Genomic DNA, 13,858 nt, shown 5'->3' with positions numbered 1-13,858 from the left:
ACGTTAGCTTAATTTGTACAAACCTAATTCATTTGAATGTTTCCAAATGAAATTTGTTTGTTTTTCTGTTTCTTATGCCTAGTGTCTACATGTTCCTGTTAGTTTCCAGTTAGGTATAAATCAGGAAGGAAACAGCATCTGAAGCTTGCACGTTGCCACTGATGACACCATTCACGGGATAGAAAATTTTGCCCTCTGCTGGCCGCGCTGCCGTGGTGGATCTTTAGGATAACAGATCGGCTACAGATCTGCATCAGTGTTTGGTACAAATCTAATGGCGTCAGCTTGCAGCAGGATTCCCAAAATGTTGCAGATGGCCCGGTTAAGTTGCCACAAGCTTGACGATGACCCAGATGAGTTCCTGATAGTTTTAACCGTCGTCAAAATTTTGAACAGTCCAAAAATTTGTTCCCAATTGTCCCGCTAATCCCAATAGTCCAGACAGTGTCTAGTGCACACTAGGATGACCATGCACACCTGCAGATGGATCGCATCCAAGGTTGGGTAGGATTACTTTGAAATGTAATCCAAAAGTAATCAGATTACAAGTAATCCAAATGTATGTACACACATACATGTAATCCACATGTATTCTTCCAAAGTAATCCTAACCAACCTTGGTCGCAGCGAGGTTCGTGATTATCCTGTGAGTTTGCGATTTGCCATTTTTTTCTATCAGGAACCCAACCGCAACCTAACTGGACACGTGGACAGGGAGTTTTAAGTGCAGACCATATCCCACCGAGCTGCAGCCTGTGTGATTTTTGAAGTATTTCTATAACTGAAAATACTGCAGCTTTTTGCTCCCGGTGCCAAGCGTTTCCCACAAAAGCAACAACCACACACACGAGAATCGACATCTGCTGACACACAACAAAGCCCTCACCTCATCAGAGATCTGTGATCCGAACGTTACCCAGGTACCTGAACGAGAGGAGAGACGTTTGTTCAGTTTGAGAGCCAGAAGAAAGAGATGAATATTTTCCGACTTTAAAAAAGGCACTCACCTAACCCGAGGCAGGAAACACGGAGGCCTGATTTTCCAAGGTTTCTGCAAGAGAAAATAAATAAATAAAATCTGATTTGTAAGAAAGAGAGAGAAGAAATGTGTGATGCTCAAAAATAAACTAGAAAAAAGACCTGAAGATGTGCATCCATTTAGTTTTGCGACCTGATGGGAGATGCTTTGTTACTGTACAAGCAACAAATAAAATGTGACCCTGTCCCGCCTTTGCTTTATTTACAAAATGTGTTTCATTATTTCTGAACGTTTGACCTTTCACCCTTCATATTAACTGTAAACAGCTGGAGGGATCGCTTCTGCTGGTTCACAAGAAACAGGCTTAAAACGGTCCATAAGGAGACGAGGCTCCTATTACGAGCACGCCGTGTCAGATTACCCAAACTGATGATTTCTGAGAGGCGAGGTCACAGAAGGATGGAGCTGCATTTGTAGCACAGCTGAAGACGACGTGAGCCTCACGCACTCCCTAATTAGTCCGGGATCCAGCTGGAGAGGCAACAGAGCCATGGTTGAACTTGCTGCTTGTCGTCTTTTCAGCTTGGACACCTCCAACCTGTCTGCGTGCATGCGTTTGCCGCAAATTGCCAAACGCAGGAAGACAGACTGTCAGAGCATTCCGACTCAGCCCAGCGAGCGCTGCTTTTATTTTTCTGTGGTCTATTTTTAATGCCTGACCTGATGCTATTTTTAAATTTCCGCTTGTGAGAGTGTTTGTGTCCCACTGATGGCGTGATTGCAGCGTGGGGCTGACAGGGCTCGCCTTCGCGTGTGGGCGCCATTACGTGGTGCAGGTTAAAGTCCGGGTGTGCTCTGTTGAAAAACAAACAAAAAAAGGGACGTGTTGGTTTGATGTAGTCGATACCCGGTTGGTAAAGCGGCACCGTGAACCGATGACAGCTGAGCCTGTTGTGAGAGAATCGCACACTTTGAATAGTGAGAGTAAATACACGAGGCCCGGGGAGGCAAAAACAACAACAAAAAAAATATTTCACACACTTGCAGCTTCAAAAGCTGTTTGTAAATCAGCAATTTGAAATTATTATTTATTTATATCTCACTTAATAATGACGGCCATCACATTACATTTTTATCTCATGACTTCAGTCGGCTTTCTAACAACAATTGACAACATTAGACAAATAAGATTTCTAAATCCTTATGAGGTTCTGAAAGGGATCTTATTATGTATAATTATAACAATAATATTAAAAACAGCACATTACATTAAACTTTTATAACATAGTAAACCATCAAGACAAGAATAAAACTAAATTCTACATCCATGACCGCAATTAGTGTCATGTGCAAATAAAACATGCAGATTAGCAAATATTAGAATAAGATAAAACATTGAGGAAGTGATTTTTAATCCATTTTTATCATTGATTTGCAGTTCAATATGTTAGTGTTGCAATAAATGAATAATCATCACAGCTGCACAAAGAGTTAAGAGTTAAGTTTTTTATTGTCATGCGCACAGTAAAAACAGGCAGTTATATATAAATGAAAATAAATTGAAATTGGATTAAAATATGCCAGACAATGAAATTCTTTCTCTGTTCATTCTCCCTAGAAAATCTGCATGTAGACAGATTGCAGGTGTCTTTTCAAATTCTAAAAGACTGTTGGGTCATTATCAGTCAATTGTAAAAGAGGCTAGGACTAAATATTTCTCAGCTATTGTCTCAAATTGTCACAAGCTTCATGTGTTGTTTAAAACTATCAATAGTGTTCTAAATCCATCACAGTCTGACTGTATTGAAGCCTCTTTTGATGCCTGTAAAAGATTTTTTGCAATTCTTTATCAATGAGGTCTCCACTACAAGGGCTCTTATTTCTCCTCCTGTGAATGGCCCTTCAGTCTCTTTCTCCTGTTCTGCTGTTTTTGACACTTTTGAGCCAACATTAGAATTTTTGCAGGAGAATTTTGGTCACTTGAAGCCTTCAGGTTCTCCAAATGAGGCTATCCCTACTTGTCTTTTTAAAGAAATCTTTCGTACTGTTGGGCCAGTTGTGCTCAATATTTTAAACAGCAGTCTGTGCTCAGGTGTGGTCACTGTAAATTTTAAACACGCTGTTGCATGGCCTCTGATGAGAAAAAGGTCTGGATCCCACAGTTTTGCCTAATTTTAGAATATTTCTAGTCTGCCTTTTTTTCAAAAATCCTAGAGAAGGTAGTTTACAGTCAGCTAATGTCCTTTATAAAGGAGCACAATATTTTTGAAGTTTTCCAATCCGGTTTTAAACCCTTGCACAGCACTGAGTCAGCACTTTTAAGAGTTTTTAATATTTGTTAGCTACTGGCTCAGGTGATTGTGTTGTTCTGGTTCTTTTGGACTTAACTGCTGCTTTTGATACAGTGGACCATAAAATTTTAATCTCTCGTCTGGAGCAGTGGGCAGGAATCAGGGGCACAGCTCTGAGTTGACTTCAGTCTTAAGCTGAGCAGACACTGTACGATATTTTCAATTGTTGTACTCGGCTCCAGCTCAAACTGTACGACAAAACTGCACAGTGTAAAAGCTCAGAGCGCACAATTTATGTTCTCACACTACACGGCCCGATGCTCTGATGTGATCTGACTGCTCATTGTACGTTCAAAAACCACACGTCGGACTCGTGTTTCCAGAAGCAAAACGTAAACAGAAGCTTTTTTTCTTTTTTTTCAAACTTTATTTACATTTCTTATTTGTACAAAAACTCTCGATGGGAGACATCAATGTTTTAAAAAAAAAAAACAATACAAGACTTTACATGAGCTGAAGAAATGGGAAAAAAGAAACAGAAGCTGCTCTCCCAAAGAGATGATCACTGTTTATGCTCTCTCCAGTTCCGCATCGGTGTTTGCACATGCACAGTGCCAGACGTTGGATGCTTGTAGCGCTGCTTCAACAGCATGATACCTCACGACGGCCGACCAGAATATCAAACAGGTTTGATTTTCATCCGATCATACGATTGCCGATCGGGAGGTGGTCGTGAGAGGTTAAACGTAGCTCATTACTCCAAATTCTCACACGAGTGAAAAATCGGCTGAAAAAGGGCCAAAACTCACACAGTGTAAGCCCAGTTTTACTTGACAAGTATAGGAGCTTTTGTGTTGGTATTGATGAATTTGTGTCCTCCACTGTTCCACTTGTGTGGGGGGTGCCACAGGGCTCAGTTCTGGGCCCACTTCTTTTTTTTTCTCTTTATCTATTACTGTTGGGCCCCATACTTAGAAAACATGGTATTTCTTTCCACTTTTATGCAGATGACAGCCAGATTTATGTGCCTCTTAAAAGGAAGGACTCCTACTCAGTGGCTCAATTACTTAACTGCTTAGGTGACATTAAGGCATGGTTGGCTCAAGTTTCAATGAGGAAAAAACAGAAGTGATGGTTTTTGGTAACAACTCTGTGACCCCTTTGGTAAACCTGGGCTCTCTGGCACAGTATCTCAAGCCAACCGTCACAAACTTAGGAATTAAAATAGACTCTGACATGAAGCTTGAAAGCCACATTAAGGCAGTAGTTAAGTCAAGCTTTTTTCATCTGAGGCAACTGGCCAAAATAAAGCCAATTCCTCAGAGGCAAGACTTTGAAACAGTAATCCACGCTTTTACCACTCGGCTGGATTACAGTAATGCACTTTATATGAGGCTTAGTGGGTCCTCTATTGCTCATTGTTGCAATATCCTCTATTGTGGCTTTTAACTGGTGCCTGTAAATATGAACACATTTCCCCCAACTTAACCCTCACATCACTGGCTGCCCATTCGTTTTAGGATTCATTTTCAGGGGGTCGTTTTGACCGTTGGGGTTTTTACGTAATTATTGTATGGCCTTGCCTTACAATATAAAGCGCCTTGGGGCAACTGTTTGTTGTGATGTGGCGCTATATAAATAAAATTGATTCATTGATTGATTTTAAAATTCTTTTATTTGCTTTTAAATCTCTACATGGACTTGCCCATCTTATCTCTCTGAGTTGTTACACTTTTATACTCTCATCCGGTCACGCAGGTTGGCGGACCAGCTGCTTCTGACAGTACCTAAAACTAGGTGTAAGCTCAGAGGGGAATGGGCTTTTGCTGTGGCAGCACCAAATCTTTGGAATGTTCTGCCAGTGTATATTAGACAGGCTTCATCACTTGTGCATTTTAAATCACTTTTAAAAACTCATCTCTTTTCTTTGGCTTTTAACACTAAGTGAAACGCTGTGCCTGTGAGCTGTGTGCATTTTAAATGCATTTTAATGTATTTATTGAGTTATTTTATGTATTTTATTGTCTTATTGTACAGCACTTTAGACCCTGTGGGTGATTTTAAAGTACTTTATAAATAAAGCTGGATTGGATTGGAGATATATATATTATACAAATAATGGATGGTAGGAGTCCAACATAGAGAAATATTGGATTCAGAAACGTTTTCTGAATCCAATATTTCTCTATGCTGGACGACTTGCCATCCATCAATTGTTATGTTCTCCACCCCCCCCCACCCCCCCAAATGAAGCAAACAACAAAGAGTCAAGTAAATTACATCAATTTATTTTGTTGTGAACAGCATATGACTGATTCTGATGCGATGAATGCTTCTAAAACGTCAGTAGCGTGCTTGTCTACCTTCTTAGTCTTTTTGGCATCCTTGGAGTTCAATATTTCCACCAGTTCCTCCTCTGTGAGCTCAGCAAACCTCACTGGCAGACAATTTTCTGCTGTTGTTGACATGTTTGTTGCGCTTTAAGGACAGCTCACAAAGCGGATCGGCGCGGCGCGGTCTGAGGTGGCGTCCGTCGGCCTGTTTCGAGCTGAAAACATCCTAATTTAAGGCTCTGTTCACCCAGTAAGTCGTCAGAGAACAGAGAAGTTTCAGAAGAAGTCGGCATGAGGACTTTATGCGGACATTCCACTGTTTAAGGACATTTTTTAATGAAAGACGTGCGCGCAAATTCGCCGAGTCGTTTCCGTGATGACTCGGCGAATCTGTGTGCGCCGCGACAGGAAAAACACCTCCGTGTTGAAAACCATTTGTAAAATTCAGGCAGCTTTTGATGGCTTTCAACAAGTGAGTAACTGAGAAATTGTTTAACAGCTTGGGCATGTTCCAACTTGCCCGTTAAGGTTTCCAACACGGAGGTGTTTTTCCTGTCGCGACCCCCGCGGTCGGGTCCGGCCCGACATGCGACTCTGCCCGCACGTTCTTTCATTACAAAATGTCCGTTAACAATGGAATGTCCGAATAAACTCCTCATGCCAACTTCTTCTGAAAGTTCTCTGTTCTCTGACGACTTCCTGGGTCAACAGAGCCTGAAATGTGGAAGTTTTCAACTTGAAACGGCGAGACGCTGCTGCCTCGAAGCGCAGATCGCCGTCAGGCACCGTGGGCCGTCCTTATGGCGACACTACCAGACCAAAATCTCTCATCAGCCGTTAAAAGTTTTACCGAAAACAAGCTGAATTTATCGAATGGTGTCCACTCAGTTGTGCCTTACAGTTTTGAAAAAATTTTGATCAAACAAAGCAGCAGTCTCTGAGCCATTCCTAAACAATGAAAAAATCGACGAGAGGGTGGGCGACTCCTCACTCAGAGACTGCCCACAGGCGAATGACGTAACCGACAGGCGTGAAAAAACTCTCGCATGCCCACGAGGGTTCAAGCATGTCTGATGTAATCACACGTGATTCAAATCCATATGGTTTTTGAAAAAAATAATAAGGTCGGATACTTTTCTAATAGACCTCGTGTATATATATATATACTCGTATATATATATATATATATTGTATGTACACTTCAAGATGCATTGAAGATGGGCTGTGAGCAGTGGTGGGCACAGTTCCGATAATCCGATAACCGATAATTAACAAAGATAGTCCTCGGCCTGACGGCAGCGTTGTGATTGGGTAGAGAATTGAGTTTTGTGGCTCCTCTCAGTTGCTTCTGTGCTGGAAGCCATATAGTAAACTGAAGCTTCCAGCAGGGAGCAGGATGCTCAAAGACGGAAGTGCTGACTTGTTGTTTGGGTCTGTTGTTGCTTTTGATGCTTCCAAAAGCAATTGCTGTGTTAAAACTCAAAGTCAGCTTGTTTAGTAGTTGCAAGTGTACCGGAGACAATACTGGAATTATTGGTTATCGGTTATCTGTAACTTCCGATACATTTTTGGGTGGTTTATCATTTTAGCTTTATCGAAGATAACGTTTCAGTTATCTGATTATCTGTTATCAAAGTAAATTTTTTGGTTATCTGTGCCCACCACTAGCTGTGAGGCAACAGTGCTAACCACTCCATGAGCTCTAGATTGGGTAGTGTTTGTAAAATAGGTAGCTGACATTTTTCAAGGGTGGTAATACATTATGCAAAGTTTCTATGATGATTTGCAATGGTGTGTGAGTCCAGAATGTAATTATCAGAATTCATTGTTCTCTGTTGTTACATAAAATCCATAATTTCTCCAAAAATATTAGCCCTATCAACGTTCCGTTTTGGCAGCATTCACCTTGACCAAAAATACATAAGCATACCAGACTGCAAAAGTCAGCTGTATGCAGTTTAGATAGATAGATGGATAAATACTTTATTAATCCCGAGGGAAATTCTGTAGCATCTGTTGCTCTCATTCATACATATAAAAGTTACACAAGTTAAAAAAATAAATTAATGAATAAAAACAGCACCGAGTCAAGTTAATAAATAAATAGTACAAGAACAGTATATAAAGTGCAACAAGTGACAGGAGTCTAGGCACCTGACACTATGTTTAGGCATTTATAGCCCCCGTCTGCTGCCCCTGGCTGATGTGGCTACATTATACAGCCTGATGGCCTGAGGAACAAAAGAGTTCTTCAGTCTGTCAGTAGAGCATCTGAGGGAGAGGAATCTGGAACTGAAGGCGCTCCCCTGCTTGGATATCACAGAGTTCAGGGGGTGGCTCTGATTTGACAGGACTGCCCTGATCTTGGAGAGTGTTCGTAGTGTAGAGGGTGAAGAGGAGGGGTAAAAGCACCGTGCCCTGAGGTACTCCAGTGCTGCAGGTCAATGTAGAGGACCTACCCCCCCCACACACGTACAAAGTGTGGCCGGTTGGTCAAATAATCCAAAATCCAGAGCACGAGGTGGGGGTCCACAGCCATGATGTTAAGTTTCTCCTGGAGAAGACTGTGATGTATTGTATTAAAAGCACTGGAGAAGTCAAAGAAAAGCATCCTTACAGTGCATCCCCCCACATCCAGGTATGTCAGGGCGCGGTGCAGGAGGTAGAGGACAGCATCTTCAACACCCACCCTCTCCTGGTAGGCAAGCTGGAGAGGGTCCCTCACTGCCTGCACTTGGGGTCGCACAAGCTGCAGAACCAGTCGCTCCAGTGTTTTCATCATGTGGGACGTGAGCACGACTGGCCTGTCACTCAGCTCCCGAGGGCGAGACTTCTTCGGAACTAGAACAATGCAGGATGTTTTCCACAATGAGGGGACACTCCCCAGCCGCAGACTCAGGTTGAAGACCTGCTGTAGAGGGTAACCCAGCTCCGCTGCACATGTTTTGAGGAGCCTTGGACAGACCTGGTCCGGACCCGCGGCCTTTCTCAAATGCAGATGTAGCAGCTCCCTGGTCACCTGTTCTGCCATGATTGAGGGAGGAGTTGAGGTGGGAGTAGAGAGCAGTTGTGTCAGAGATAAAGAGGCGCACGAAGGTACTGCAGGAGAATGTTGGTCAGTGGAGCCTGGTGAAGGCTGTGGGGGTGAGCAGGTCCTTGGGGGGGAACTGAAACGATTAAAAAAGGTGTTCAATTCCTCTGCTCGCTGGAGGTCCATGCAGCCCACATTGCCCTTGCTGCTGTAGCCCATAATGGCTTTCATACCATTCCAGACTTCCCGCATGTTTTCACCTAGCTTCCTCGCCAGCTTTTTACTGTATGCCTCTCTAGCCTCCTTCAGGCAGATTTTCACCTCATCTTGCACCTCCCTCAACTTCGAGTTTCTCCATGTTCGAAGGTACACACAATCACGTATACACGTACACAGAGGCCACTTTGCTTTAAATATATAGATGATTTATTGCCCCCTACTGGAATGGCGTGTGAGTCCACAATGTAATTTTTAGCATCCATTGTTCACTGCTGTTTGTTAATATTCCTAATTTCTCCAAAAAATATTAGTCTTATCAACTTTCCGTTTTGGCGGTGTTCATCCTTGACCTAAAATACGAGGTCTATTAGAAAAGTATCCGACCTTATTATTTTTTTTAAAAACCATATGAATTTGAATCACGTGTGATTGCGTCAGACAAGCTTGAACCCTCGTGTGCATGCGTGAGTTTTTTCATGCCTGCTGATTGCGTCATTCGCCTGTGAGCAGGCTTTGAGTGAGGTGTGGTCCACCCTCTCGGCGGATTTTTATTGAGAATAAATGTCTGAACGATTTGGAGCTTTGCTGCATCAATTTTTTTCCAGAAACTGTGAGAGACCTCCAGGTGGACACCGTTTGAAAAATTAATATGGCTTTCAGGGACGATTTTATGGGGATTAAACAGATTACGGAGCCGATGCATCGACGGCATCGGCCCCACAGGGTTAATGGCAAACGGCAGTAATTCCCAGAACCCTTCTGGACAACCAGTGAATCTGAATGTTTGAACCTCTTAGCAGTAAATAAAAGTTTTTCATGCTAGAAATAAGGTCTACACAACGTGGGCTTAATAAAAAGCGTGACCGATGCAATGAAGCACATTTGGCACATTACTACATAAACTGAGTTAAACTGAGTTGAACTGAAACGGAAGAAATGTGGGGTGAATGTAATCGCAAAGTTATTACAAACAACATCCTTATAAACTTACTTGTATGCTTTTGTCAGCCGATCAGTGCAGTGTGACAGTGAACTACGGGGGCCGGTGATGAACACATTTAAACAGGGGTGTAAGCAATTCTCAGTTGAATGGAGTCAGAGCTCCATCTACTGGACAAACGGTGCAAGGACATTTTACATTGCCGACACAAACATTATTTCAGTAACTGTTCTGTTTATGAGAAATTATCGGTGTTCTATCTGCAAAATTTCGGCCGATAGTGAGTACTTTGAAAAGGGCTTATATCGGCCGATAAAATCGTCTGGCCGATATATCGGCTGGCCAATATATCGGCCGGGCTCTAATTTTAACTCTTAAAATACCTCTTAAAATGGGTCAAAGTTAGCCATCTTTCAACTTGCCGAAGGTCTGTGTTCCAAGAATGCAGAGGTGGGACGAAGTCACCATCAAGTCACTCTCAAGTCATGAATCAGCAAGTCCCAAGTCAAGTTTCAAGTCATAACAACCACCAATAGTTTGCAAGCTGACTTGAGACTTGACTTGAGACTTGCTGATTCATGACTTGAGAATAACTTAACAGTGACTTCGTCCCACCTCTGCAAGTATGTTTCCTGTAAATTTGAAGACTCTGGCAGTAATAAGACTAGACTTATGCTGAGCACAGCCAGATGGACGAGCGGATTTATATTTGATGGCCTCAGGTAAAAATACATAAATAAAAAGGTTAATGAACATGTTTGCTGAAGCAGGTTATAATGTGCACAAATGAGAAACCAGCACACATTAGTGGGTGGATTTTATAATTGCGTTGCCATATACTTATATTAAAAAGGGGCCCTTTTTTTCTGGGCAATTGAAAATGTCATTGTTTCTAGTGTGACACGCGGCCGCCCCCTCCCTGCTCTCCACTCCACTGTTCTCTGCAGTGCTGCAGTCTGCTAAATTGCTATCAGTGAATCTGGAGAGACATATGTTCTCTCCTTCCTCTCACTGTGCTTCACTTGACATCAGCTTGAATGTGATGGGAAAACACTGTATTCGGTGCAAGCGAACACACACAACACCGAGGCTGGTTAACGCTTTTATGACAGAAACACAGATGCTCCTCCGGTTCCCGTTAGAAGTAGGCCTTCCTATGTTTTCTTCTCTATTTTTTCTCACACTATAAATCAGAAGTCCAAACAAGGCGATTATAGGGACGTAGCTGTACAGTATACTAGTAGGAAGACAGTACACAAGTGCTCAGACATCATGTAGTCAGCATTTTAACCTGCACAAACATTTACTTATGCTTTTCATGCTGAGATGCAGATGTACTGTGCACATCAGGTCAGGTCAGGTCTAGGAGCACTTTCCTGAACTACTGCTTGAAAAACTGGCAGTAAGTTTGGGAGCTGATTTTAAGTCCATCTTCAACCACAAAAGGTCCATTAGCGATCCTTCCACAAGCTCACTCATCTGGTCAATCAAGAGTCACCCTCATTTCATCTGTACATAAAGCCTTTGAAAAATCTGTCTTCAGATATTTCTTGGCCCAATCTGGACATATCAAGTTGTGAATCTTGTTCTATTCTTGCAGCTATTCCAAGAGTAGTAGAAAAATAAAAATCATGGCACTTTTTTGGGGGTGGGGTGATAATGTTTTTTTTTATGGTTATTTCATAATTGAAAAACTTAAAAAAAACATGCAATATACATATAAAACAGCCAACAACCAGCCTTTTTGTTCTTCTGGGTGTACTCCCCAAATACACAGTTTCATGATCATGCCTCATTAAGAGTGTTGCGTCGAGCTGAAAAGTATTTTCCAAGTTTCAGTGTCTGCTAAATCTTTTATTGGGCCCATTTTGCCTGAAGTAATGAAGCTCCATAATAATTATGCACACCTTGATATAGGGTCTTCTTGTACTTGTCCTTTGAACTCGAGAGACACAAGAACTTAGTCCTGAGTCCTGAGCTGCCTGGACAGAGGGGTCCTTTTGTGTCTAATCAAAGAAGAATCTACTGACATCTCTTGGAATTTTGTCAATCATTGTGGGATGATTGGGATTCATGACTAACACTGAGAACTCTTTTGGGTTCACACACGAAGATTTCAGTTTGTTGTTGATGTTAGGAGGTAGATCTGGAGAGCGTTTGTAGCGCTTGAAAAGAGCTTTCAAATGACACCTGAATCAGCTCTCTGGCTGCTAGAACGTCTGAGATATAAGCATATAAATTTGCAAAGATCCGCGGCTGAAATTTCTTTAGCGTGTACCCCACAAATTAACAGGACATGAGCAAACACATGAGAGTTCTGGGAATTGCTCTTGAATCCTAATCATTCCACAAAGATTTATAAAATTCTGAGAGATATTGGCAGATTCTTTGTTGGTTGGACATGGAATGACCCCTCTGTCCAGGGGCCTCATGACTCCATACGTTGTTGACCTCGAAAGCTGAGTAAAAGAACACATGAACATCACTGCTGAGATAAGTAAATCTCACTACACACTCTATATTTTTCACCAGATACAGATGGTTTTCTGACGACCGAGTCAAGGAAGTCACAGAAAGCCTGGAACTTAGTCTTGATCCAGGACAATCACAAACCCAAGCACTCTGATTCTCAGATTCTCAAGTGTTGCCCCAAAGAGCACACCATCATCCACAAAGTCAAGGTCAGGAAACTGTTCCTCATCAACAAAAGCACATAAGTCACTGGTCTCCACAAACCTACTCAACACCCAGGCCACTGAGCAGGGTAATTACCTGAACACATCCCTGATGAATGCCAGAATTCACTGGGAGGAAGTCAGAGTTTCTGCCCCCGCACTGCACAGCACACACTACCTGTGTATATGCCAGGTCCGGTGCAAATGATTATTATTATTTTTTTAACTTGCAGTAGTCATAAAATGTCACACGCTGAGCCCATTCTTATCCAGAGGAAGCACACGGGAGGTATGAACAGAATTCACCTCAGCATGCAAATATGGGCATGTATATTTCTGTGAACAGGTTTGAGGCACCTGGGGAAAAAATGCTGTAAAGTGCATAAAATAATAGAATAAATATGTTTTTAAATGATCAATGAACAAAATAGCAAGTGTGCAAAATAATAAAAGAAAAACAACCCAACAAAAAGTAAAATCAATATTTGATGTGGCCACTCTGCCTTTGTGCACATTCAACGATTTTTTTTTTTTGTCTTTACTTATTTATAAGGGACAGCACTCATTAATAAACATTAAAACCATGCAAATGAAATTGTTTCCAGCCAGACTGTAAAAGGCGTGACCTAAAACCAAACGTTAGTCAATAAAATATTCAACATTTTATTTAAAATAGATTCAAATATGCCCAAATATTGGCTGAGGTGAAACAGGAGACAGAAACATTCACTGGCTACATAGTCCAGTGCACCATAAAATAATTATACCAATCAGATGCCCAATGAGGGATATTATATGTTGATTGAAGCACAATCATTTTCTGAATCAGAAACAGCTGTGTAAGAGGAATAAAAACTGGGTGAGGAAGAGTCATACTGTATTTGTAAGGTGAGTTTGCTGAAGACAGTTAATCTAAAAAAAACAAACAAACAAAAAAAAAAACTCACCCGTGAGGACAGCAACAAGACACCAAGTGATTTACTGCAGCAAGAAATTTTTAGTCAAACAAATGCTTCCAGATCTGCTGTCCAAGCTCTCCTCTCCAGTGCAATTCTTTGTGCTTCATTCTTTGTGTGGAGAGGAATTATACACATTATTCAGTATCACATTCAACATATTCGAGAATAGGTCTTTTTTTAAATGCAAAAACGAGACTGTTATAGGGTAAAAGATTGTCATATTGACGTAGCAATAATAGTGCTTTGCATCTGCCAGTTCAGCTGGAGGGGATAAGGAGGAATACAGTGTGGAGAATGAATATATTTTAAACAATAAAGTGGTGATAGAACAAATTAAATCAGAAATAAAGGAATATTTACAGTTCAATGATAAAGGGGAAGTTGATCCGTCTATACTCTGGGACTCTTTAAAGGCAGTCATATGTGGTAAA

General features: G+C 41.7%; 1 protein-coding gene across 2 annotated transcripts in view; it reads right to left on the bottom strand.

Annotated features, from left to right (window-relative positions):
* Nucleotides 1-13,858, bottom strand: part of LOC117517494 (voltage-gated potassium channel subunit beta-3) — a 100,795-nt gene that overhangs the window by 28,946 nt on the left and 57,991 nt on the right. For both annotated transcript variants that reach the window (XM_034178525.1, XM_034178524.1), the window contains exons 2-3: nt 1,008-1,051; nt 887-924 (exon numbers count right to left, since the gene is read on the bottom strand). In XM_034178525.1, the coding sequence (XP_034034416.1) occupies nt 887-924; nt 1,008-1,051 (82 nt within the window). The remainder of the gene's footprint in view (nt 1-886; nt 925-1,007; nt 1,052-13,858) is intronic.

This window comes from Thalassophryne amazonica, chromosome 9, assembly GCF_902500255.1.
Source record: "Thalassophryne amazonica chromosome 9, fThaAma1.1, whole genome shotgun sequence".
Classification (NCBI taxonomy): Eukaryota; Metazoa; Chordata; class Actinopteri; order Batrachoidiformes; family Batrachoididae; genus Thalassophryne; species Thalassophryne amazonica.
This window is presented reverse-complemented; position numbering and strand designations above follow the sequence as displayed.